General features: G+C 51.5%; 2 protein-coding genes across 3 annotated transcripts in view; one reads left to right on the top strand and one right to left on the bottom strand.

Annotated features, from left to right (window-relative positions):
- Window positions 1-24,487, top strand: part of ACHE (acetylcholinesterase (Cartwright blood group)) — a 142,772-nt gene that overhangs the window by 76,522 nt on the left and 41,763 nt on the right. The window lies entirely within an intron of this gene.
- Window positions 2,365-10,675, bottom strand: LOC128400268 (mucin-17-like). Its single transcript, XM_053362425.1, has 9 exons — window positions 10,652-10,675; window positions 7,807-8,480; window positions 7,088-7,356; window positions 6,344-6,469; window positions 5,728-5,846; window positions 4,836-4,894; window positions 4,506-4,636; window positions 3,518-3,577; window positions 2,365-2,702 (listed from the first exon to the last, which is right to left on the bottom strand). The coding sequence occupies exons 1-9, from the start codon at window positions 10,673-10,675 to the stop codon at window positions 2,524-2,526; spliced, it is 1,641 nt and encodes a 546-aa protein (XP_053218400.1). The 3' UTR covers window positions 2,365-2,523.

A 24,487-nucleotide genomic window follows, 5' to 3' on the forward strand; every position in this document is an offset into this window, starting at 1 on the left:
ATTGGCGCACAGCATAAGGTGCAAGTGTGTACGGACCACAAGAATTTGGAGTATTGGAGAACGGCACGAGTGCTCAACCAACGACAAGTGAGATGGGCCCAGGAGTTCTCCAAATTCCATTTTGAAATCTGCTATGTGCCAGGTCCAGAAAACATCAGAGCGGACGCTCTCTCTCGCAAACCTGAATATTTGGAGGGGGAGGGAGCGCTTGAAGAGAGACATATTATCCCAGAGGACCACTGGGTGTGTGGGGCGGCCTGGGTGGGGCAAAGGGAACTGGTAGAGGGAACGGTAAATGATGAATACGCCCAGGATAAGCTCAGAGGTTTAAGGAGAGAGGGAGAAGACCCCGGAGGTTTTGAAGAAAGAAACGGGGCATTGTATTACAAAGGGGCTCTATATATACCCGAAGGGGAATTGAGGGGGAGAGTACTCAAACAGCTGCACGACAATCCCACAGCGGGGCATTTTGGGCAACACAAGACCATGTGGTTGGTGACCAGGGAGTTTTGGTGGCCCAAGGTGAGGGAGGATGTACGGGAGTATGTGAGAAGGTGTGACCAATGCCAGAGAGCCAAAGGAGAAAGGCGGGCACCAGCGGGGTTATTAGAACCGTTACCCACACCAGAACGACCGTGGGAGGCGGTATCGATAGATTTTATGACTGATCTGCCTAAATCCCAGGGGAAAACCACCATACTAGTCGTAGTAGACCTGTTAACTAAGATGGGTCACTTTGTAGCTTGCTCACATGCAGTCACGGCGGAAGAGACAGCGAAATTGTTTGTAGAACATATTTTTAGGCTGCATGGCGCCCCCTTGAGGGTGGTCTCCGACAGAGGGAAACAGTTCACGTCCAGATTCTGGAGGAAACTTATGAGCTTGTTGCACGTAGAGGTCAACTTTTCGACTGCCAGGCACCCTGAGACCAATGGGCAGGCGGAGAGGGCAAACGGTATCCTCCAACAATACCTGAGGTGTTATGTCAATGACAGAGAGAACGATTGGGTCGAAAAGTTGGCGCTAGCGGAATTTGCTTACAATAATGCAGAGAATGTGTCCACCGGGATGAGCCCCTTTTTGGCTAATTATGGGTACCACCCCAGGGCGTTTCCAGGGGGAGGAGGGGAGAGATGGAGTGTCCCGGCCGCTGAACATTTTGTAGAAGAAATGGAAGCGATCCATCGTCAACTCCAACTCAACTTAGAAAGGGCCAAAGAAGAATATAAGAGGCAGGCAGACAAGAGCAGAAGGGAAGGTGAAACCATTAGGGTGGGGAGTCAGGTCTGGCTATCAACCCAAGGGTTGCCGTTCAAGGGGGGTTGCAAGAAATTGAGACCCAAAAGATTGGGACCATTTGAGGTCATCCAACAGGTCAACCCAGTGGCTTTCAGACTCCGGTTACCGAACCACATGAAACTGCACCCAGTATTCCACAGGTCATTACTGTCACCATATAGGGGGGAAGGTGAAGGGGTATCCACACGGGGGCCAGCCATAGAAGAAAGGGAAAGCAGCAACCATGTGGCGGAAATCATCGACTCCAGGTGGAAGGGTAATCAGGTGGAGTATTTGGTCGCGTGGGAAGGGGAACCGGAGTCGGAAAACACCTGGGTGACGGCAGATGAGGTCCGTGACGAGATCTTGATCGAAACGTTCCACCAAAGGTTCCCCAGGAAACCTCAGCCAATAGCGAGGTTCCGGAGGGAGTACTTTGGCACCACCGACGATGAGGAGGAACTGGAAGGATTCAGGGAATCGGAGTTGGAAGGAGGAACAGACTCCGATGAGGAGGAGTACTTGGAAACCGGTAACAGCAAGAGGTGGAGGGAAGTGTTCGAAACTTCGGAAGATGAGGGAGGTTCATTCAGGGGTTTTGCTCCCTCGCCTCCCGCAGAGGAGGGGAGGGAAGGGGGTGAAGGGGGCCCTGGAGGGGAGGTGGATGTCAGGGAACTGCCATCTGAGACGCAGGAGGTGAAAGGGCTCACGGAGGGTGAGAGAGACCATTCAGCTGAGGAGGGAACCAGCAGGGGGAGAAGTGGAGTTCCAAGGGAAAGTGAGTCGGAGGGAGGGCTCAGAGACACTTCAAGCGAAAACAGTGGGGAGGTTTCAGGACCTCCTGTAGGGACACCCACTCCTCGCCGGAAACTGTCACGCCGAGAGTCCAGAAGACGCGTTTCCGTTAAGGAGCTTTTATGCTGGAAGAAGTTCCGTAAACGCCCACTGTCCGATTCAACGAGCGACTGATGGAGCCATGCTTAAGGAGCTCCATCACAGACAGAGGTTTGTGGACTTAGCCAAACTCTGAGGGACTAGGATTTTACGCACAAGCAGCTCACCATCCCATCACAATGAGTTTGACCAAACTGCAGGAGGCAGTGGAAGACAGGAGTGCCTGGCGTGCTCTGGTCCAGGGGGTCACGAAGAGGCGGACATGACTAAACCACTAAACAACAACAACTAGCACAGCTGGTAGGAACAGCCTACGGGCAGCACCCACTTCACCCCCTGGCAGGCTACTCACTAGCAACTGGGCCCCTCAGGGGTGATATAGCAGTTTCCGTTCACACATCTGAAGGGGTCGGGGTGCCAAACGCTGCAGTTAGAGACGCACTGAAGGTTGCCACTGACGTTTCGTGCCACGTAAAATTGCTGGATGTTTTGTGCCACCACAGAGGTGTTCCTGCATTCTTTTGACAGATCTGGAAAGGGAAAGGAAGGAAGCAGAGTCAGAAACGGGAGAATGCAAGTGCCTCTTAGAAAACCACCGCATGCTTGAGACCAGGAGATCAGAAGAGGAGCCTGCTGCAAGATTAGGTCCAAGACCCTGAGGGTTCAGCATCCCAGAATGCTCAGCCACTTGTCTCCAGGAAAGGCACCAGCAGAAACACTCTCTGACTCTGCTTCTCCCAGCAACTTAGAGTTAGACTGACCCTGAATATGGAGGTAGTATACAGCCACAATGCCATAAAACCCCTTTCTCTTTTTTTTTATAAAATTTTTATTAAGATTTTTACATTACAAAATAGAAAAAGAAAAAAGAAAAAATACAAAATAAAAATCGTTAAAAACAATCAATCTTTTCATCACATTATTTTTCATTTACTTGTTTCTCGGACCTCCTCGGACCTCCCTTTTTTGTATTCCAATTCAATTTATTAGCTCAGCAGTTTCTTTCCCTCTTTATTCTACCCAAATCTTTAATCTTAAATTTAACATAAAACCCTTTTCTCTCATCCTCCTTTGAAGCCATCCAGACTTGTGGCAGAGAATCCCACAGGTTAATTGCACTTGATGGGACAAAGGATTAGCCTCTGTGCATATCAGTTGTGACTGCACTTGCAGAATCCTGGCAACATCTGCAGTGTCCACACCAGCAATGCATTTGTTTGCATGTGGTGGCCATGTTTTCTTCCTCATACGGCTCCACCGCCCCCATCCAGGCAGCCCCTGCAACTCTTCAACATCAGGAGTGTGTTAAGCACACACCGACCCCCTCTCACACCCCAGTCCTCACCTTCAGGGCTCAGGGGCACTGCAGTCACACGAGATGCTCCTTCAGTAAAGCAGAGCTGATCTAAAGGAGAGGGGGAAAGCAAAGGTGAGGCTTCTGAAAGGAAGAAATCACATCCATGGGGAGGGACATCTTCCCCCACCCACCCGCCATGTCTCCCTGCCACCAGTTGAAGGAAACACACTTCCTCTGCCATCCCTCCTATGTGCAGCCAGCACCCTGACATTCGTCTCTGCTGGGGCTGGTTGATGTGAAAGGGGTCTGTCACTGGGCATCCCCTCAGCATGCAAGAATAACACTAGCTGGCCTCAGATCTGGCATAGATGAAGCTTGCTGCCTGTGAAATGGGCACACTAGGAAGACTACGTTTTTTGCCAATAAGCTTCCATACTTCTGTTCCTAGAGAAACAGCATGATTGCTTGGATCAGGGGAGCGGGGGGTGGGCTTGGGCTCAGTGAAGCTGCTCAGATTCTGTAGAGAGCGGATCAACGGCTGTCTCACTGCTCCGACTGACAAGTAGAGAAGTGGACAAGCTCTTAAGTGTCACTGATGCAGGCAGGATTTACTGTATTTTTCGCTCTATAAGATGCACCAGACCATAAGACGCACCTACTTTTTGGAGGAGGAAAACAAGGGAAAAAATATCCCTCTTGCTGTTCTGGCTTCTGGCTTCTTGCTGTTCTGGCTTCTGGCTTCTCTATAAGACACACGCACATTTCCCTTTACTTTTTAGGAGGGGGAAAGTGTGTCTTATAGAGCGAAAAATACAGCACTCCCAAATAAAAAGGGGCAGGATTGCTGCCCTTGGATGGCCTCTGCTTCCTTGTGGCATCTGATCTGGAGACGTCTTATAAGGAACCTTTTCCTCGCACTCCACAAGCCAGATATGGGGCAGGAATGTAGTGGCAAGAGGTGCCCTGTGGCATGCAAGCAAAGGAAGCCTTTTCGCTCATGAAGCTGCCAGCCAGCCAGTGGCAGCTGCTGCCTCACCTGTTTGGTTGAAAGTGCAATTATTTTGCAGGACCTGGATGATGTCCTTGATGGATGCCTCATAAGAACCACTGAAGTTCGAGAACGGCTCGCGCAGGCGCACCTCGTGCTCCACGATGACACTGCCTCGCCTGGAAGGATAAATCATTTAGCCCCAGCTGCGAAGGTGCCCCCAGTTGGCCTGTTGTGAGGGGGGTTGACATGGCCTGTTCAGGCTTCTGTGTTCAAGGGAGTGTGGTGTTTTACGTTGGGTGCCAAGGAATTTGGTGGAACCCAAAACCACAATCTCTCCAATGCTTGGTCGCCAAACTTATCTATTCTGTGCCTCACCTCAGATTAATCACATGTACGCCCTGGTACCCAAAAATGCCCGAATAGAAGATGTTCATCTGCACAGAGAGAGAAAGAAAATCTTAGCTCCGCTGCAGTGACCACGGAATGTGAGGAGCAGATCTGGCCAGGAGCAGGTCTGACCAAGAGCAGATCTGGCCAGGAGCAGAGGAGTTACTGCCCCTTGGCAGCATCAAGAGCTTAGAAGGTGTGCATGTCAGCAATCCTGCTGATGTTTACAATGTACCAAAAAGGCAATACCAAAAATCAGAAACAACAAAAAACTCTACATGTACAAGATACTAGTTTGCTGATCTGAGAAATACTAAACCCCCCATCCCAGCCGATTCTGGGTCCCTCCTGTGTGCTGAGTAGGGCCTCTCTATCCTGCTCTGCTCCTTTACCTCCTCCACCCGTCCAACACACCTTTGGGGTATCTCCTGTGCTGGGCATGGCTAGTCGGTGGCCCTCCCCCAGCTGTTCTTGGACTCCAGTTCCCAGCAGGCAGCCTGGCCAAAGGGATGGGATGATTATAAAGGCTGGAAGATGACCTTTGCCACTTTAACATTGGTCTTTCAAAAGTGACAATTAGGAAGACGGTTCCTGATGTGTGTATTAGGGTTTGAACCATCAGTTCTGAGCTACAAATTACAGAAACAGCTTTCTATACTCATCTGATAGCTACTTTTCCACATCTGGATATCTAGATGTTCCAAAGGATGGAAATCGGCCTGTTTCCAGATGTGCTAAGCGGACAAATCTCTGTTAATGAAGTTTACCACAAAGGAATGGCACGTTAACGGGACGCAGACTCAAAAGTAACAATAGGTCTGCCTGGAAGTGATCATTTTCCTGAGTGGGCGTCCTCTATGCACTCCCAGCCACCCCTCACCTGTTCCTCAAAGACATTCACGAATCTCTTGAAGTCACGTGAGCCGTAAATCGCCATCTCTGGTCTAAAGTCCCGATTCTTCACTGTTACAGAGACATGGATTATGGCCACAACAGTCACTGTGATCAGAAAGCACAGGAGTCATTAAACATGAAGGTACAGCCACAGTTTCAGATGTGAGGATAAGCACTTCAGGTGTCCATTGAGTCGCAGGAGAATTGCAGAGATCATGGAAACAACATGAATCACCTATGGATCCACACTAAGTGTGCAGAGAAAGGGCGCTGGTACAGGGTGTGAAATACACTGGAATGTGCGCGTATAAGCTCAGTGTAGTCTACTCTTGCTGACAGGAACTCTCCAGGTCCTGAGGCAGCTGACATTCTTGTCCAGCTGCTGCTGCTCCTGCTGGTATCAGAAGCCTTTTAAACTGAAGGTGTCAGGGTGATGCCGCAGAACTAACACACCACTTTGAATCAAGCAAGTTGGCCGCAGGACCACAAACATTGCCCACCTAGAAAATTACTACACATACCCGGACATTCCTGAGCTTTTCTTTTCAAAGGAAGAGCCGGAGGGCGGGAGGATTGTACTAATAATTTGTACTAAGACTTACCCACTTGGATTTCATTCTTTGCCTCTTCGCAACGTCGCCCAGTATAGGGAGATGGGCAGTGACAAAGACCTCCATCAAGCACTCCACCATTAAGGCACCCGAGAGGGACAACTGTGGTGGAAGAAGCTGAGCAAGAGGAAGAGAACAGAACATTAATGATATTTAAGAAGAAGCCGACAAAAGAGCCCTCATATATGATGATGATGATGATGACAATAATAATTTATATATTGTACAGCCTAATGCTATTATTTCTAAGTGTATAGTGAGGCTGAAAGAGCAATACATAAAATCAATTAGAATTAATCAGAACTTTAGCTGCTTGCTGAAATCAAGAAAGCCAAGGGCCTGGAGTTCAATAAAGAATGGTTCTCAGACAGGAAGGAGTTACATGGTGGCTATAAGTCGTGTGCCTTGACTCATGAGGGACCACGTAGAAAACTCCCACAAAGACAGTACTGAACAAACGGGAATATAACACATTAATAGGTACTGAAGATATTCTGGACTCAAGTATATTAAGGGCCATGTAAACTGATGCAAGAACTTTGTAATTCGCCAAGAAGCATGATTGCAACAAGTGCAAACCATTAAGCCCTACAGTCATGTGCTAGGAGATAAACATCATTTCCAAATGAAAATATAGACCCCTAACAAATGAACTTTTAAGTTCAGAAGGAGTCAATGTGTGTGAACGGGCAATGGTGGAAGGGAAGGGGACCCCAATGGTGGATATTTTCATACCGGTAGACGTAGATGCCTTTGATGTGCTTGTTTCAGGACGCTCTTCTGTGGAACTGGAGGAGGTGGTAGATGGACTCTGCTTATCAGTCACACTACTTGTTCTTAGGATCGCTGTAGTACCCTCAATGGAAGGGGCAGGCAACGTTGACAGAGAAGATGTCCCTGCGGTGGAGGGTTCCTCCGAGGTGGAAGGAGCGGAGGTCACTGCCTGCGTAGTACTAGTGTCTCCTGCTGTACTCTGAGTTGAGGATTGAGCTGCAGTGGTTGCACTGGAAGGGGCAGGCAATGTTGACAGAGAAGATGTCCCTGTAGTGGACGGTTCCTCCGAGGTGGAAGGAGCGGAGGTCACTGCCTGCGGAGTAGTAGTATCTCCTGCTGTACTCTGAGTTGAGGATTCATCTGCAGTGGTCGCACTGGAAGGGGCAGGCAACGTTGACAGAGAAGATGTCCCTGCAGTGGATGGTTCCTCCGAGGTGGAAGGAGCGGAGGTCACTGCCTGCGTAGAACTAGTGTCTCCTGCTGTACTCTGAGTTGAGGATTCAGCTGCGGTGGTCGCACTGGAAGGGGCAGGCAACGTTGACAAAGAAGATGTCCCTGCGGTGGACGGTTCCTCCGAGGTGGGAGGAGCGGAGGTCACTGCCTGCGTAGTACTAGTGTCTCCTGCTGTATTCTGAGTTGAGGATTCAGCTGCAGTGGTCGCACTGGAAGGGGCAGGCAACGTTGACAGAGAAGATGTCCCTGCGGTGGATGGTTCCTCTAAGGTGGCAGGAGCGGAGGTCACTGCCTGTGTAGTACTAGTGTCTCCTGCTGTACTCTGAGTTGAGGATTCGGCTGCAGTGGTTGCACTGGAAGGGGCAGGCAACGTTGACAGAGAAGATGTCCCTGCGGTGGACGGTTCCTCCGAGGTGGAAGGAGCGGAGGTCACTTCCTGCGTTGTACTAGTGTCTCCTGCTGTACTCTGAGTTGAGGATTCAGCTGCAGTGGTCGCACTGGATGGGACAGGCAACGTTGACAGAGAAGATGTCCCTGCAGTGGATGGTTCCTCTGAGGAGGTGGAAGAAATGGAGGTCACTTCCTGCGGAGTAGTAGTATCTCCTGCTGTACTCTGAGTTGAGGATTCAGCTGCAGTGGTCGCACTGGATGGGGCAGGCGACGTTGACAGAGAAGATGTCCCTGCGGTGGACAGTTCCTCCGAGGTGGAAGGAGCGGAGGTCACTGCCTGCGTAGAACTAGTGTCTCCTGCTGTACTCTGAGTTGAGGATTCAGCTGCAGTGGTCGCACTGGATGGGACAGGCAACGTTGACAGAGAAGATGTCCCTGCAGTGGATGGTTCCTCCGAGGTGGAAGGAGCGGAGGTCACTGCCTGCGTAGAACTAGTGTCTCCTGCTGTACTCTGAGTTGAGGATTCAGCTGCGGTGGTCGCACTGGAAGGGGCAGGCAACGTTGACAAAGAAGATGTCCCTGCGGTGGACGGTTCCTCCGAGGTGGGAGGAGCGGAGGTCACTGCCTGCGTAGTACTAGTGTCTCCTGCTGTATTCTGAGTTGAGGATTCAGCTGCAGTGGTCGCACTGGAAGGGGCAGGCAACGTTGACAGAGAAGATGTCCCTGCGGTGGATGGTTCCTCTAAGGTGGAAGGAGCGGAGGTCACTGCCTGTGTAGTACTAGTGTCTCCTGCTGTACTCTGAGTTGAGGATTCGGCTGCAGTGGTTGCACTGGAAGGGGCAGGCAACGTTGACAGAGAAGATGTCCCTGCGGTGGACGGTTCCTCCGAGGTGGAAGGAGCGGAGGTCACTGCCTGCGTTGTACTAGTGTCTCCTGCTGTACTCTGAGTTGAGGATTCAGCTGCAGTGGTCGCACTGGATGGGACAGGCAACGTTGACAGAGAAGATGTCCCTGCAGTGGATGGTTCCTCTGAGGAGGTGGAAGAAATGGAGGTCACTTCCTGCGGAGTAGTAGTATCTCCTGCTGTACTCTGAGTTGAGGATTCAGCTGCAGTGGTCGCACTGGATGGGGCAGGCGACGTTGACAGAGAAGATGTCCCTGCGGTGGACAGTTCCTCCGAGGTGGAAGGAGCGGAGGTCACTGCCTGCGTAGAACTAGTGTCTCCTGCTGTACTCTGAGTTGAGGATTCAGCTGCAGTGGTCGCACTGGAAGGGGCAGGCAACGTTGACAGAGAAGATGTCTCTGCGGTGGACGGCTCCTCCGAGGTGGAAGGAGCGGAGGTCACTGCCTGCGTTGTACTAGTGTCTCCTGCTGTACTCTGAGTTGAGGATTCAGCTGCAGTGGTCGCACTGGATGGGACAGGCAACGTTGACAGAGAAGATGTCCCTGCAGTGGATGGTTCCTCTGAGGAGGTGGAAGAAATGGAGGTCACTTCCTGCGGAGTATTAGTATCTCCTGCTGTACTCTGATTTGAGGATTCAGCTGCAGTGGTCGCACTGGAAGGGGCAGGCGACGTTGACAGAGAAGATGTCCCGGCAGTGGACAGTTCCTCCGAGGTGGAAGGAGCGGAGGTCACTTCCTGCGGAGTAGTAGTATCTCCTGCTGTACTCTGAGTTGAGGATTCAGCTGCAGTGGTCGCACTGGAAGGGGCAGGCAACGTTGACAGAGAAGATGTCCCTGCAGTGGATGGTTCCTCTGAGGAGGTGGAAGAAATGGAGGTCACTTCCTGCGGAGTATTAGTATCTCCTGCTGTACTCTGATTTGAGGATTCAGCTGCAGTGGTCGCACTGGAAGGGGCAGGGGACGTTGACAGAGAAGATGTCCCTGCGGTGGACAGTTCCTCCGAAGTGGGAGGAGCGGAGGTCACTTCCTGCGGAGTATTAGTATCTCCTGCTGTACTCTGATTTGAGGATTCAGCTGCAGTGGTCGCACTGGAAGGGGCAGGGGACGTTGACAGAGAAGATGTCCCTGCGGTGGACAGTTCCTCCGAAGTGGGAGGAGCGGAGGTCACTGCCTGCGTAGTACTAGTGTCTCCTGCTGTACTCTGAGTTGAGGATTCAGCTGCAGTGGTCGCACTGGATGGGACAGGCAACGTTGACAGAGAAGATGTCCCTGCAGTGGATGGTTCCTCTGAGGAGGTGGAAGAAATGGAGGTCACTGCCTGCGTAGTACTAATGTCTCCTGCTGTACTCTGAGTTGAGGATTCAGCTGCAGTGGTCGCACTGGAAGGGGCAGGCGACGTTGACAGAGAAGATGTCCCTGCGGTGGACAGTTCCTCCGAGGTGGGAGGAGCGGAGGTCACTGCCTGCGTAGTACTAGTGTCTCCTGCTGTACTCTGAGTTGAGGATTCAGCTGCAGTGGTCGCACTGGAAGGGGCAGGCGACGTTGACAGAGAAGATGTCCCTGCGGTGGACGGTTCCTCCGAGGTGGAAGGAGCGGAGGTCACTGCCTGCGTAGTACTAGTGTCTCCGGCTGTACTCTGAGTTGAGGATTCAGCTGCAGTGGTCGCACTGGAAGGGGCAGGCGACGTTAACAGAGAAGATGTCCCTGCGGTGGACGGTTCCTCCGAGGTGGAAGGAGCGGAGGTCACTGCCTGCGGAGTACTAGTGTCTCCTGCTGTACTCTGAGTTGAGGATTCAGCTGCATTGGTCGCACTTGAAGGGGCAGGCAACGTTGACAGAGAAGATGTCCCTGCGGTGGACGGTTCCTCCGAGGTGGAAGAAATGGAGGTCACTTCCTGCGTAGTACTAGTGTCTCCTGCTGTACTCTGAGTTGAGGATTCAGCTGCAGTGGTCGCACTGGATGGGACAGGCAACGTTGACAGAGAAGATGTCCCTGCAGTGGATGGTTCCTCTGAGGAGGTGGAAGAAATGGAGGTCACTTCCTGCAGAGTATTAGTATCTCCTGCTGTACTCTGATTTGAGGATTCAGCTGCAGTGGTCGCACTGGAAGGGGCAGGCGACGTTAACAGAGAAGATGTCCCTGCGGTGGACAGTTCCTCCGAGGTGGGAGGAGCGGAGGTCACTGCCTGCGTAGTACTAGTGTCTCCTGCTGTACTCTGAGTTGAGGATTCAGCTGCAGTGGTCGCACTGGAAGGGGCAGGCAATGTTGACAAAGAAGATGTCCCTGCGGTGGACAGTTCCTCCGAAGTGGGAGGAGCGGAGGTCACTGCCTGCGTAGTACTAGTGTCTCCTGCTGTACTCTGAGTTGAGGATTCAGCTGCAGTGGTCACACTGGATGGGACAGGCAACGTTGACAGAGAAGATGTCCCTGCAGTGGATGGTTCCTCTGAGGAGGTGGAAGAAATGGAGGTCACTTCCTGCGGAGTAGTAGTATCTCCTGCTGTACTCTGATTTGAGGATTCAGCTGCAGTGGTCGCACTGGAAGGGGCAGGCGACTTTGACAGAGAAGATGTCCCTGCGGTGGACAGTTCCTCCGAGGTGGGAGGAGCGGAGGTCACTGCCTGCGTAGTACTAGTGTCTCCTGCTGTACTCTGAGTTGAGGATTCAGCTGCAGTGGTCGCACTGGAAGGGGCAGGCGACGTTGACAGAGAAGATGTCCCTGCGGTGGACAGTTCCTCCGAGGTGGGAGGAGCGGAGGTCACTGCCTGCGTAGTACTTGTGTCTCCTGCTGTACTCTGAGTTGAGGATTCAGCTGCAGTGGTCGCACTGGAAGGGGCAGGCGACGTTGACAGAGAAGATGTCCCTGCGGTGGACAGTTCCTCCGAGGTGGGAGGAGCGGAGGTCACTGCCTGCGTAGTACTAGTGTCTCCTGCTGTACTCTGAGTTGAGGATTCAGCTGCAGTGGTCGCACTGGAAGGGGCAGGCGACGTTGACAGAGAAGATGTCCCTGCGGTGGACAGTTCCTCCGAGGTGGGAGGAGCGGAGGTCACTGCCTGCGTAGTACTAGTGTCTCCTGCTGTACTCTGAGTTGAGGATTCAGCTGCAGTGGTCGCACTGGAAGGGGAAGGCGACGTTGACAGAGAAGATGTCCCTGCGGTGGATGGTTCCTCTGAGGAGGTGGAAGAAATGGAGGTCACTTCCTGCGGAGTAGTAGTATCTCCTGCTGTACTCTGATTTGAGGATTCAGCTGCAGTGGTCGCACTGGAAGGGGCAGGCGACGTTGACAGAGAAGATGTCCCTGCGGTGGACAGTTCCTCCGAGGTGGGAGGAGCGGAGGTCACTGCCTGCGTAGTACTAATGTCTCCTGCTGTACTCTGAGTTGAGGATTCAGCTGCAGTGGTCGCACTGGAAGGGGCAGGCGACGTTAACAGAGAAGATGTCCCTGCGGTGGACAGTTCCTCCGAGGTGGAAGGAGCGGAGGTCACTGCCTGCGGAGTACTAGTGTCTCCTGCTGTACTCTGAGTTGAGGATTCAGCTGCATTGGTCGCACTGGAAGGGGCAGGCAACGTTGACAGAGAAGGTGTCCCTGCGGTGGACGGTTCCTCCGAGGTGGAAGGAGCGGAGGTCACTGCCTGCCTAGTACTAGTGTCTCCTGCTGTACTCTGAGTTGAGGATTCAGCTGCAGTGGTCGCACTGGAAGGGGCAGGCAACGTTGACAGAGAAGATGTCCCTGCGGTGGATGGTTCCTCTAAGGTGGAAGGAGCGGAGGTCACTGCCTGTGTAGTACTAGTGTCTCCTGCTGTACTCTGAGTTGAGGATTCGGCTGCAGTGGTTGCACTGGAAGGGGCAGGCAACGTTGACAGAGAAGATGTCCCTGCGGTGGACGGTTCCTCCGAGGTGGAAGGAGCGGAGGTCACTGCCTGCGTTGTACTAGTGTCTCCTGCTGTACTCTGAGTTGAGGATTCAGCTGCAGTGGTCGCACTGGATGGGACAGGCAACGTTGACAGAGAAGATGTCCCTGCAGTGGATGGTTCCTCTGAGGAGGTGGAAGAAATGGAGGTCACTTCCTGCGGAGTAGTAGTATCTCCTGCTGTACTCTGAGTTGAGGATTCAGCTGCAGTGGTCGCACTGGATGGGGCAGGCGACGTTGACAGAGAAGATGTCCCTGCGGTGGACAGTTCCTCCGAGGTGGAAGGAGCGGAGGTCACTGCCTGCGTAGAACTAGTGTCTCCTGCTGTACTCTGAGTTGAGGATTCAGCTGCAGTGGTCGCACTGGAAGGGGCAGGCAACGTTGACAGAGAAGATGTCTCTGCGGTGGACGGCTCCTCCGAGGTGGAAGGAGCGGAGGTCACTGCCTGCGTTGTACTAGTGTCTCCTGCTGTACTCTGAGTTGAGGATTCAGCTGCAGTGGTCGCACTGGATGGGACAGGCAACGTTGACAGAGAAGATGTCCCTGCAGTGGATGGTTCCTCTGAGGAGGTGGAAGAAATGGAGGTCACTTCCTGCGGAGTATTAGTATCTCCTGCTGTACTCTGATTTGAGGATTCAGCTGCAGTGGTCGCACTGGAAGGGGCAGGCGACGTTGACAGAGAAGATGTCCCGGCAGTGGACAGTTCCTCCGAGGTGGAAGGAGCGGAGGTCACTTCCTGCGGAGTAGTAGTATCTCCTGCTGTACTCTGAGTTGAGGATTCAGCTGCAGTGGTCGCACTGGAAGGGGCAGGCAACGTTGACAGAGAAGATGTCCCTGCAGTGGATGGTTCCTCTGAGGAGGTGGAAGAAATGGAGGTCACTTCCTGCGGAGTATTAGTATCTCCTGCTGTACTCTGATTTGAGGATTCAGCTGCAGTGGTCGCACTGGAAGGGGCAGGGGACGTTGACAGAGAAGATGTCCCTGCGGTGGACAGTTCCTCCGAAGTGGGAGGAGCGGAGGTCACTTCCTGCGGAGTATTAGTATCTCCTGCTGTACTCTGATTTGAGGATTCAGCTGCAGTGGTCGCACTGGAAGGGGCAGGGGACGTTGACAGAGAAGATGTCCCTGCGGTGGACAGTTCCTCCGAAGTGGGAGGAGCGGAGGTCACTGCCTGCGTAGTACTAGTGTCTCCTGCTGTACTCTGAGTTGAGGATTCAGCTGCAGTGGTCGCACTGGATGGGACAGGCAACGTTGACAGAGAAGATGTCCCTGCAGTGGATGGTTCCTCTGAGGAGGTGGAAGAAATGGAGGTCACTGCCTGCGTAGTACTAATGTCTCCTGCTGTACTCTGAGTTGAGGATTCAGCTGCAGTGGTCGCACTGGAAGGGGCAGGCGACGTTGACAGAGAAGATGTCCCTGCGGTGGACAGTTCCTCCGAGGTGGGAGGAGCGGAGGTCACTGCCTGCGTAGTACTAGTGTCTCCTGCTGTACTCTGAGTTGAGGATTCAGCTGCAGTGGTCGCACTGGAAGGGGCAGGCGACGTTGACAGAGAAGATGTCCCTGCGGTGGACGGTTCCTCCGAGGTGGAAGGAGCGGAGGTCACTGCCTGCGTAGTACTAGTGTCTCCGGCTGTACTCTGAGTTGAGGATTCAGCTGCAGTGGTCGCACTGGAAGGGGCAGGCGACGTTAACAGAGAAGATGTCCCTGCGGTGGACAGTTCCTCCGAGGTGGAAGGAGCGGAGGTCACTGCCTGCGGAGTACTAGTGTCTCCTGCTGTACTCTGAGTTGAGGATTCAGCTGCATTGGTCGCACTGGAAGGGGCAGGCAACGTTGACAGAGAAGATGTCCCTGCGGTGGACGGTTCCTCCGAGGTGGAAGAAATGGAGGTCACTTCCTGCGTAGTACTAGTGTCTCCTGCTGTACTCTGAGTTGAGGATTCAGCTGCAGTGGTCGCACTGGATGGGACAGGCAACGTTGACAGAGAAGATGTCCCTGCAGTGGATGGTTCCTCTGAGGAGGTGGAAGAAATGGAGGTCACTTCCTGCGGAGTATTAGTATCTCCTGCTGTACTCTGATTTGAGGATTCAGCTGCAGTGGTCGCACTGGAAGGGGCAGGCGACGTTAACAGAGAAGATGTCCCTGCGGTGGACAGTTCCTCCGAGGTGGGAGGAGCGGAGGTCACTGCCTGCGTAGTACTAGTGTCTCCTGCTGTACTCTGAGTTGAGGATTCAGCTGCAGTGGTCGCACTGGAAGGGGCAGGCAATGTTGACAAAGAAGATGTCCCTGCGGTGGACAGTTCCTCCGAATTGGGAGGAGCGGAGGTCACTGCCTGCGTAGTACTAGTGTCTCCTGCTGTACTCTGAGTTGAGGATTCAGCTGCAGTGGTCGCACTGGAAGGGGCAGGCGACGTTGACAGAGAAGATGTCCCTGCGGTGGATGGTTCCTCTGAGGAGGTGGAAGAAATGGAGGTCACTTCCTGCGGAGTAGTAGTATCTCCTGCTGTACTCTGATTTGAGGATTCAGCTGCAGTGGTCACACTGGAAGGGGCAGGCGACGTTGACAGAGAAGATGTCCCTGCGGTGGACAGTTCCTCCGAGGTGGGAGGAGCGGAGGTCACTGCCTGCGTAGTACTAATGTCTCCTGCTGTACTCTGAGTTGAGGATTCAGCTGCAGTGGTCGCACTGGAAGGGGCAGGCGACGTTAACAGAGAAGATGTCCCTGCGGTGGACAGTTCCTCCGAGGTGGAAGGAGCGGAGGTCACTGCCTGCGGAGTACTAGTGTCTCCTGCTGTACTCTGAGTTGAGGATTCAGCTGCAGTGGTTGCACTGGAAGGGGCAGGCAACGTTGACAGAGAAGGTGTCCCTGCGGTGGACGGTTCCTCCGAGGTGGAAGGAGCGGAGGTCACTGCCTGCCTAGTACTAGTGTCTCCTGCTGTACTCTGAGTTGAGGATTCAGCTGCAGTGGTCGCACTGGAAGGGGCAGGCGACGTTGACAGAGAAGATGTCCCTGCGGTGGATGGTTCCTCTGAGGAGGTGGAAGAAATGGAGGTCACTTCCTGCGGAGTAGTAGTATCTCCTGCTGTACTCTGATTTGAGGATTCAGCTGCAGTGGTCGCACTGGAAGGGGCAGGCGACGTTGACAGAGAAGATGTCCCTGCGGTGGACAGTTCCTCCGAGGTGGGAGGAGCGGAGGTCACTGCCTGCGTAGTACTAATGTCTCCTGCTGTACTCTGAGTTGAGGATTCAGCTGCAGTGGTCGCACTGGAAGGGGCAGGCGACGTTAACAGAGAAGATGTCCCTGCGGTGGACAGTTCCTCCGAAGTGGGAGTAGCGGAGGTCACTGCCTGCGGAGTACTAGTGTCTCCTGCTGTACTCTGAGTTGAGGATTCAGCTGCAGTGGAAGAACTAGTCATACTAGTTGGGCTTGTTTCTGTTGATTTATCTGCAATTTCAAAACATTCACATCAGTTCCAGAAAGAGCAAACAATGAATCCATAAACAATATATTTTTTCATAAACACAATATCATCATAAGTATATGTTTTTCAGAGCATGCAGTTTTGTGCTCTTTTATTCCAGTTAGGGGTTTAGAAACAGCAAGCATTTTATAAGTGCTTTAAAGAAAATATATGTATATAACACCCGTGAGCCATTTTTGCTTTGCCAGCTTTCCCTTCCTGGCCCTCTTTAACCTTTCTAGATCTAGGTGATTCTGATCAGGGCAGCTCCTCTTTGGGTCACATACATCTTCACTCAGCTCTAAACTTCAGCTGGTGCTGCATCAACAACGCGAACTTTAAGCAGAAGCATTTTGATCATTCAGCACATCACCTTTAGCATTTAAACAGGCCGCCTATTTTTCTTTGGCTTGTGCTTAATGTTCTGGCATTAAAACAGTTGAGAGCACCTCAAGGAGTGACTATAGTCAAATGGACCTGAAGCTACAGAGCCTGGGACTTGCCGATCAGAAGGTCAGCGGTTTGAATCCCCGCAATGACGGGGTGAGCTCCCGTTGCTCAGTCCTGGCTCCTGCCAACCCAGCAGTTCAAAAGCATGTCAAAATGCAAGTAGATAAATAGGTACCGCTCAGGCGGGAAGGTAAACGGCATTTCCATGGCTGCTCTGGTTTGCAAGAAGTGGCTTCGTCACGCTGGCCACATGACCCGGAAACTGTACGCCGGCTCCCTCGGCCAGTAAAGCAAGATGAGCACCGCAACCCCAGAGTCGGTCACGACTGGACCTAATGGTCAGGGGTCCCTTTACCGTTACCTTATGGTCTGGGCAGGGCTGCTCAGAGGGAGAGGAGGAATGGGAAGGCAGGCTGGGACCTGATCCCAGTGGCCTAGAACAACTGCTCTTCAACCAAGATGTTGTCGGACTATGACTCCCATCATCCCCAGCAATCTTGGCCAACGGTCAGGGATGGGGCGAGTTGCAGTCCAACGACACTGAGAGGCGATACAACAGGGTCCTCGCCTCTGGAGCAGCAAGAAAGAAGTTTTCTCCATCTTCCCTGTGACAAGCCTTTCTGTATTTGAAGATGGCTCTCCTATCTCCTCTTCTCCATGATAAACATCCCCAACTCCCTCAACTATTCCTCATAAGGCTTGGTTCCCAAAGCCTTCATCACTTTGGTCTCCCTCCTCTGCACACCTTCCAGCTTATCAACATCCTTCTTAAATTGTGGTGCCCAGAACTGGACTCCAGGTATGGTCTGACCAAGGCAGAATAAAGTGGGACTATGACTTCCCTTAGGGACGTGGGTGGCGCTATGGGTTAAACCACAGAGCCTAGGACTTGCTGATCAGAAGGTCGGCGGTTTGAATCCCCGTAACGGGCTGAGCTCCCATTGCTCGATCCCTGCTCCTGCCAACCTAGCAGTTCAAAAGCACGTCAAAGTGCAAGTAGATGAATAGGTACCACTCTGGCGGGAAAGTAAACGGCATTTCCGTGCGCTGCTCTGGTTCTCCAGAAGTGGCTTAGTCATGCTGGCCACATGACCTGGAAGCTGTACGCCGGCTCCCTCGGCCAGTAAAGCGAGATGAGCGCGCAACCCCAGAGTCGGCCATGACTGGACCTCATGGTCAGGGTCTCTCTACCTTTACCTTTACAGCAGTGGTTGGGAAGGTGAGTCTCTCTTCTCTTATTATTTTCTCCTGTATCCACATACCACTGTTTTCTCCAAGGAGCTCAAGGTGGTCTACATGGTTCTCTCCCCCTTTCCACCTCACAACAACCCTGCAAGGTCGGTTTGTCTGAGAGGCAGTGAATGGTCACCCGGTGAGGTTCATCGCTGAGCATGGAATGGAACTCTTGTGTCCCAGCTCCTTGCCCAAAACTATGACCACTACACTGGCATGGATGAGAATTGAAAGTCATAATAATATTATAATATAATAATTTATTATTTCTACCCCGCCCATCTGGCAGGGCGGCTTCCAACAAAAGATTAAGGTAAAGGTAAAGGTGCCCCTGCCCGTACGGGCCAGTCTTGACAGACTCTGGGGTTGTGCGCTCATCTCACTCTAGAGGCCGGGGGCCAGCGCTGTCCGGAGACACTTCTGGGTCACGTGGCCAGCGTGACATCGCTGCTCTGGTGAGCCAGAGCTGCACACCAAAACGCCGTTTACCTTCCCGCTGGTAAGAGGTCCCTATTTATCTACTTGCACCCGGGGGTGCTTTCAAACTGCTAGGTTGGCAGGCGCTGGGACCGAGCAACAGGAGCTCACCCCGCAGCGGGGATTCGAACCGCCGACCTTTCGATCGGCAAGCCCTAGGCGCTGAGGCTTTTACCCACAGCGCCACCCGCGTCCCAAACAAAAGATTAAAAATACATTAAAACATCAGTCAGTAAAAACTTCCCTGAACAGGGCTGCTTTCAGATGTCTTCTAAATGCATTGTATACCTGGCCTTCTTCAAGGCCTTCTTTGTTTGGAGTCTCTCTCTGAAAAGGGTCACAATGTATAGATGGATATTCTTTCAGATGCATCAGTATCATCAGAACAATCTGGAACAAACCAGAAACTGCTTTCTGGTTTCATTGACATGTGTGCATATTATGTATTTACTCTGCAGTTGTAAAAATCCAGCACATTAAATAGGGCAAGGATATCAGTACACCTTGTGCCAGCACTGAAACAATTACAGTGGTACCTTGGGTTAAGTACAGTACTTAATTCGTTCCGGGGGTCCGTTCTTAACCGGAAACTGTTCTTAACCTGAAGCACCACTTTAGCTAATGGGGCCTCCTGCTGCTGACACACCGCCAGAGCACGATTTCTGTTCTCATCCTGAAGCAAAGTTCTTAACCCGAGGTACTATATCTGGGTTAGTGGAGTCTGTAACCTGAAGCGTATGTAACCTGAAGTGTCTGTACCTTGAGGTACCACTGTATATTAATTTCTCCTTTAATGCTCTTCAACATGTGTGCGTTCTTGGATTTTACAGGTTACCGTAATTATTTTTTGGTAATTAGGATTGTGGCATATGCTGAGTAATTTCCCCCCAGAAGTCTTTTCTCCATGAGTAAGAATTCCAGGTGTCTTTAATGCAAACATGCTCTTTTTCACCCCTGCCTCTCTGAAGATGTTTAAAAGGGGATGGAGTCCCCTTTTATGCAGAATCCAAGAACACCCCAGAAATAGAAGAACATAAATATTTAACGCACACAAGTCTCTGGCTATACATGTACAGTGGGACCTCGGGTTACAGACGCTTCAGGTTACAGACTCCGCTAACCCAGAAATAGTACCTCGGGTTAAGAACTTTGCTTCAGGATGAGAACAGAAATCTTGCTCCAGCGGCGCAGCGGCAGCAGGAGGCCCCATTAGCTAAAGTGGTGCTTCAGGTTAAGAACAGTTTCAGGTTAAGAACAGACCTCCGGAACGAATTACTCTATTTTTCGCTCCATAAGACGCACCTGACCATAAGACGCACCTAGTTTTTAGAGGAGGAAAGCAAGAAAAAAAATATTCTGAACAAAACAGTGGATATATGATTTTTGTGGTTCATGCTGTGGCCACAGACATGATATGTGATTTGACGGTGAGTTTGGGTTAGCTCAATGCAAAAATCTTGAGAATCCATGTGGATCCCTGCTTTGTAACCATGTTTTTGCGCCACGAAACAGTGGATGCTTGATTTCTTTGGTACAGGCTGTAGCCATGGACATGCTATGTGATCTGGTGGTGAATTTGGGGTGACCCAGTGCAAAAATCCTGAGGATCCATGGGCTTTTACCTCCTCGCTCCCAGGCAGCCTCCTTTATCTCTAGAGTCCCTTATCTCCCCTCCTGATCGCTTGCCGATCAGCTGCTCAGCGGCTTTGTTTCAACACCCCCTTCCCTCTTTCAAAAAAAAAAAAGCACAATCTGTTTTTTGCCCCTGGGCAATTCAGCTCCAGGGACCACGCATTCGCTCCATAAGACGCACAGACATTTCCCCTTACTTTTTAGGAAGAAAACAGTGCATCTTGTGGAGCGAAAAATACGGTAAGTTCTTAACCCGACGTACCACTGTACAAGTTCACAAATACAAGCTTAAAATACAAAAAATCATGGGGAAATTATGAAAAAAGAGGCTTAATTGTATAAATTCCCAATACAGCCCTGTATTGGGAAGTCTGGAGGGCCACTACTGGTCAGTGTAGAGGACGCAGAGGCCAATGAACCAATGGCCTGACTCAGTAGAAAGCAACCTGGGATTCTAAACAAAGGTCTTCCTGGCCCAATGCAGCTAACAGCAAGTTCACTTAGCCCTTCACAAAGCCAAGGAGGCGGCGAACCGATCTGAGTTTCCTGCTTGGCAGGGGGTTGGACTCGATGGCCCTTGTGGTCTATTCCAACTCTATGATTCTATGAGTTGATTGAAACCCAGAGCAAGCAGCAGAAACAACATGGAAATGGGAATCTCCACTGCACAAAATATGAGAAGCAGAATCCGTTTTGAAAGCTGCAAATTCATTCCCCAAACTCGGCAATAGGAGGAGGATAGAAAGCGCAGGGGAAAGAGAACAAAGGAAATAATGAGATGTGGGAATTGCGAGATGTGCCTGAGAGGGGAGCCCAGCCAGAGGAGAGCAGCACCACCAGAAGCATTTTGCCATGGCAGCTTGCGGATGGTACAGGAGTGATCACAGCAGTGAATGGCTTTCCGGCTGATCCAGCTGCTAGATACACATTAAGAAGGAACGTGGCAGAGTTTTGTAGGTGGGAAAAGACCCTCCTAAAGAGTTCCGCCTTCCATTCTGACTGCGAGCTGCCCAGAACCCAAACAGGGCCGTCAAATATGCTGAAGAGTGAGACACTCAAAACAGAGAAACAATCAGAATCATAGAGTTGGAAGGAAACCTAAGAATTGTCTAGTCTGCAGGAATATGCAGCTGTCCCTTACGGGGGATCGAACCTGCAACCTTGGCGTTATCAGCACCACACTCTCGCCAACTGAGCTTCATGCAGTGCTTGTGGAACTCACTCCCACAGGAGGCAGTGATGGCCTCCAACGTAGACAGCTTTTAAGGAGAATTAAATAGTTTCATGAGGGAGGATACTAATCGCGATGGCCATGTATGAGGATGAGAGGTGGTCTGCCATAGGATACTCATCATCAGTGGGGAGAAAATCATCAGGGGAGGCAGCTGCCTTGGCTTGTGGGCTTCTCACTGGGCTATCTAGTCAGCCACTGTGGCGAATGGGATGCTGGACTAGAGAGAACTTTGGTCTGATCCAAGAGCAATCTGGCTCCCCTGATGTTCCTTGTCTGACTGAGTTTCTCTGTGAGGATTGAATGGGACTCTGCACATGCTCCAGGGAAGTCTCTTTTTTAAAAAAAAATTAGGTATTTTGTGGATGAGCAACAGCTTCTGAGCTTGGGCTGCCAGGAGCCTTGGCGTGCGTTGAGCCCTGGCAAGGGGGCTGGCGACTCTCCTGTGACTCCACCCCTTCCCCAAATGCACCCACCACGCAGCTGGTTGCCCAAGCGGCAGAGTTCCCACCCTGCCACACCCACCGCATCCAGAAGGCTCCTGCGTTCCCAAATACTTACCCTCTGTGGAGGAGGCCATGATCAGCCCCGTCCAGAGGCAGAGAGCGAAGAGGCTCACCCCCATTCTCCAGTCATTGGGTCTCATGGGTTGAGGCACCAGGGGCCGCTGGCAAAGGGGAGGGCAGGTGCCAGAGGGTTTTCCAGGCAGAGGTCAAGGAGCGCACCTTCCTCCGATCAGCACCAAAGCTGGATTGAAGCTCAAAGCTCCAGAGAGAGAGCTTTTAGAGGGAGGAGGAGGAAGGGGTGTCTAGCCACACCATCCTTCAAGATGCTTCTGATAAGGGCAGGGACAAGTCACATTCAGGGAGAGGCATTCAGGCAGAAAGAGAGAATGAGGAAAAGGAAAGAGGGCCTGGGGAGTCTGAGAAGAAATAAAAGGTTTAGGGTGTGGGGAGATTAGAGGCAGAGAACAGCAGCAGTGATGCAGAGGCCACAAAAATCCAGCAATGAATTTTGGGTGACCCACTTTGGCCTCCCTGGCTTCAGGAGGTTGAGGATATCTGGCCTTCCATCTCAGACCAGTCTGGTCCTCGCTGCAGCTCTGATCCTCCTCTGTTCTGCAAGACCTCCTGGAGGCCTTTCTTCACCGTGGCCTCCGTGTTCGCCTTCCACAATCACCGTGCAAGTGATGCTTCAGCATCTGCACACAACTGGACTTCTGAGCATGAGCAGGTTCCAGGGAGAGACTTTGCGGCTGAGTGCAGAGCCAATGTTACTGCAGTTTGTCATCCTGCAAGGCACCTAGGAAAGTCTCCCTAGGAAAGTTGCCCCATGGAAAGCTGGAGGAGAACAATCTGAGCCCCAGAACCCGCCGCTTGGCCATTGAAGTGTGTGTCTCTGCGCGAGAGAGAGGCTGAAAGAGAGGCAGACTTCAGGAGGCAGCCCTGTTTAGGGAAGTTTTTAATGATTGATGTTTTAATGAATTTTTACTCTTTTGTTGGAAGCCGCCCAGAATGGCTGGGGAAACCTGTGGGTGAGTGGGTGAAACGTGGTTCCAACCGTGGGCTCACGTCTCTCTCCCTCTGTCTTCTTTAAATATATGAGTAGCAGGAAACAGCCTAGGGAGGTGGTTGGACCTGTCAGTGACAAGCTCCAGGAGGTTAAGGAGATGTGGCAGAGAAGCTGAATGAATTATTGCACCATGGAAGATCTAGAGGAGAGCTCTGCAGGAGGAACTGGGCCAGATAGTGGTGTTGAGAGCTGAGTTTCTAGGCCCGATAGGCAAAATAAAAACTGACAAATCACCGGATTGGGATGCCTGATCCAGATGGCCTTCTGTGCCAACTTTTAAGCATCCGCTGAAAACTTTTATATTCCGCACGGCCCAAGCAGGCAATTAAAGATACATCCCCCACAACGCCCTATGAATGTTTGTTTTTAATTTATGTTTTTCAAACATTTTTAACGTTTTATGATTTTTTTAGTTTGGTTTTATGTTTTTATATTGTTGTAAACCACTGTGGTATATTTTTTATGATACAGTGGTATAGAAATGTTTTTATAAACAAACAAACAAAAAATATCTCACTTGTTCCTCAGCTCTGCCTCCACACCTGAGGACGGGAAAGTATCCTGCGTAACACCAATTTTTGAAAAGGTGTTTCCAAGGGCAATCCTGGTGGGAAGTATGGTTGAAGATAATATAACCAGGCAGGTAGAAGAACAAGACTTAGGGCTCATCCACCCTTCATTTTGTGCCCTGCTTTCTAGCACAGCCCCAGGATTTCCAGGTCCGTGTGTGTCTGAGTGATTTTATTATTACTTTTACTCTCACGCTTTTCCTGGGAACACCTGCATTTTACTGCTGGATCAGAGCAAACAGCAATCTTGGGGAATCCCAATTGCCATTTCCTCCAATTCACTGGTAAAATCTCGAGAGGAAAGAACCCGCTCAGATACAGACCTGGAAATCCCAGACCTGTGCCTAGAAATGCGGCACAAAATAAGGGTTTGTCCACACTTCCCTTTACTCCGGGCTTTCTAGGTGCTGTCTGTGCTTTAAAGCTCTGTGTCCCAGCTGAATCAGGGCAAACTGCAATCTGCAGGAAACCTCAATTGTCATTGGTTGCACTTTGCTTTAAGTGTGGAGAAAGCTCAGGAGCAGATAAACAGGCACTTGGAAGCCTTGACCTGTGCTCAAATAGCAGGGGACAAAAGCTAAGTGTGGATAAGCCCATTCTGAAGTAAAGCCATCATGGCTTCTGCAAGGACAAGTCCTGCCTCATGAACCTATTAGGGTTCTGTGAGAGTGTCAACAAGCATCTGGACAGAGCTGCTCCAGTTGACATAGTACACCTGGGCTTCCAAAAAAGCTTTTGATAAGGTACCGCACCAAAGACTGTCGAGTCAACTTAGCTGACATGGATAATAACAGTAATAATCATAATTTATTACTTATACCCTGCCCATCTGGCTGGGTTTCCCCAGCCACTCTGGGCGGCTTCCAACAGGATATGAAAAATCCATTAAAACATGAGTCATTAAAAAACTTCCCAAAACAGAGATGTCTTCAGATGTCTTCTAAAAGTCAGGTAGTTATTCATTTCCTTGACATCTGGTGGGAGGGCGTTCCACAGGACGGGTGCCACCACCGAGAAGGCCCTCTGCCTGGTTCCCTGTAACCTCACTTCTCGCAGTGAGGGAACCGCCAGAAGGCCCTCGGAGC

The sequence above is a fragment of the Podarcis raffonei genome, chromosome 13 (assembly GCF_027172205.1).
Source record: "Podarcis raffonei isolate rPodRaf1 chromosome 13, rPodRaf1.pri, whole genome shotgun sequence".
In the NCBI taxonomy this organism is placed as follows: Eukaryota; Metazoa; Chordata; class Lepidosauria; order Squamata; family Lacertidae; genus Podarcis; species Podarcis raffonei.

Coding starts and splice junctions, on each gene's coding strand:
- LOC128400268 (XM_053362425.1), bottom strand. CDS start 10,675: ATGCAGCTGAATCCTCAACTCAGA. Junction 7,357..7,806: donor GGGACATCTTCTCTGTCAAC/GTTGCCTGCCCC, acceptor TGCCCCTTCCAG/TGCAACCACTGCAGCTCAAT. Junction 3,578..4,505: donor TTGCACTTTCAACCAAACAG/GTGAGGCAGCAG, acceptor CCTCTCCTTTAG/ATCAGCTCTGCTTTACTGAA.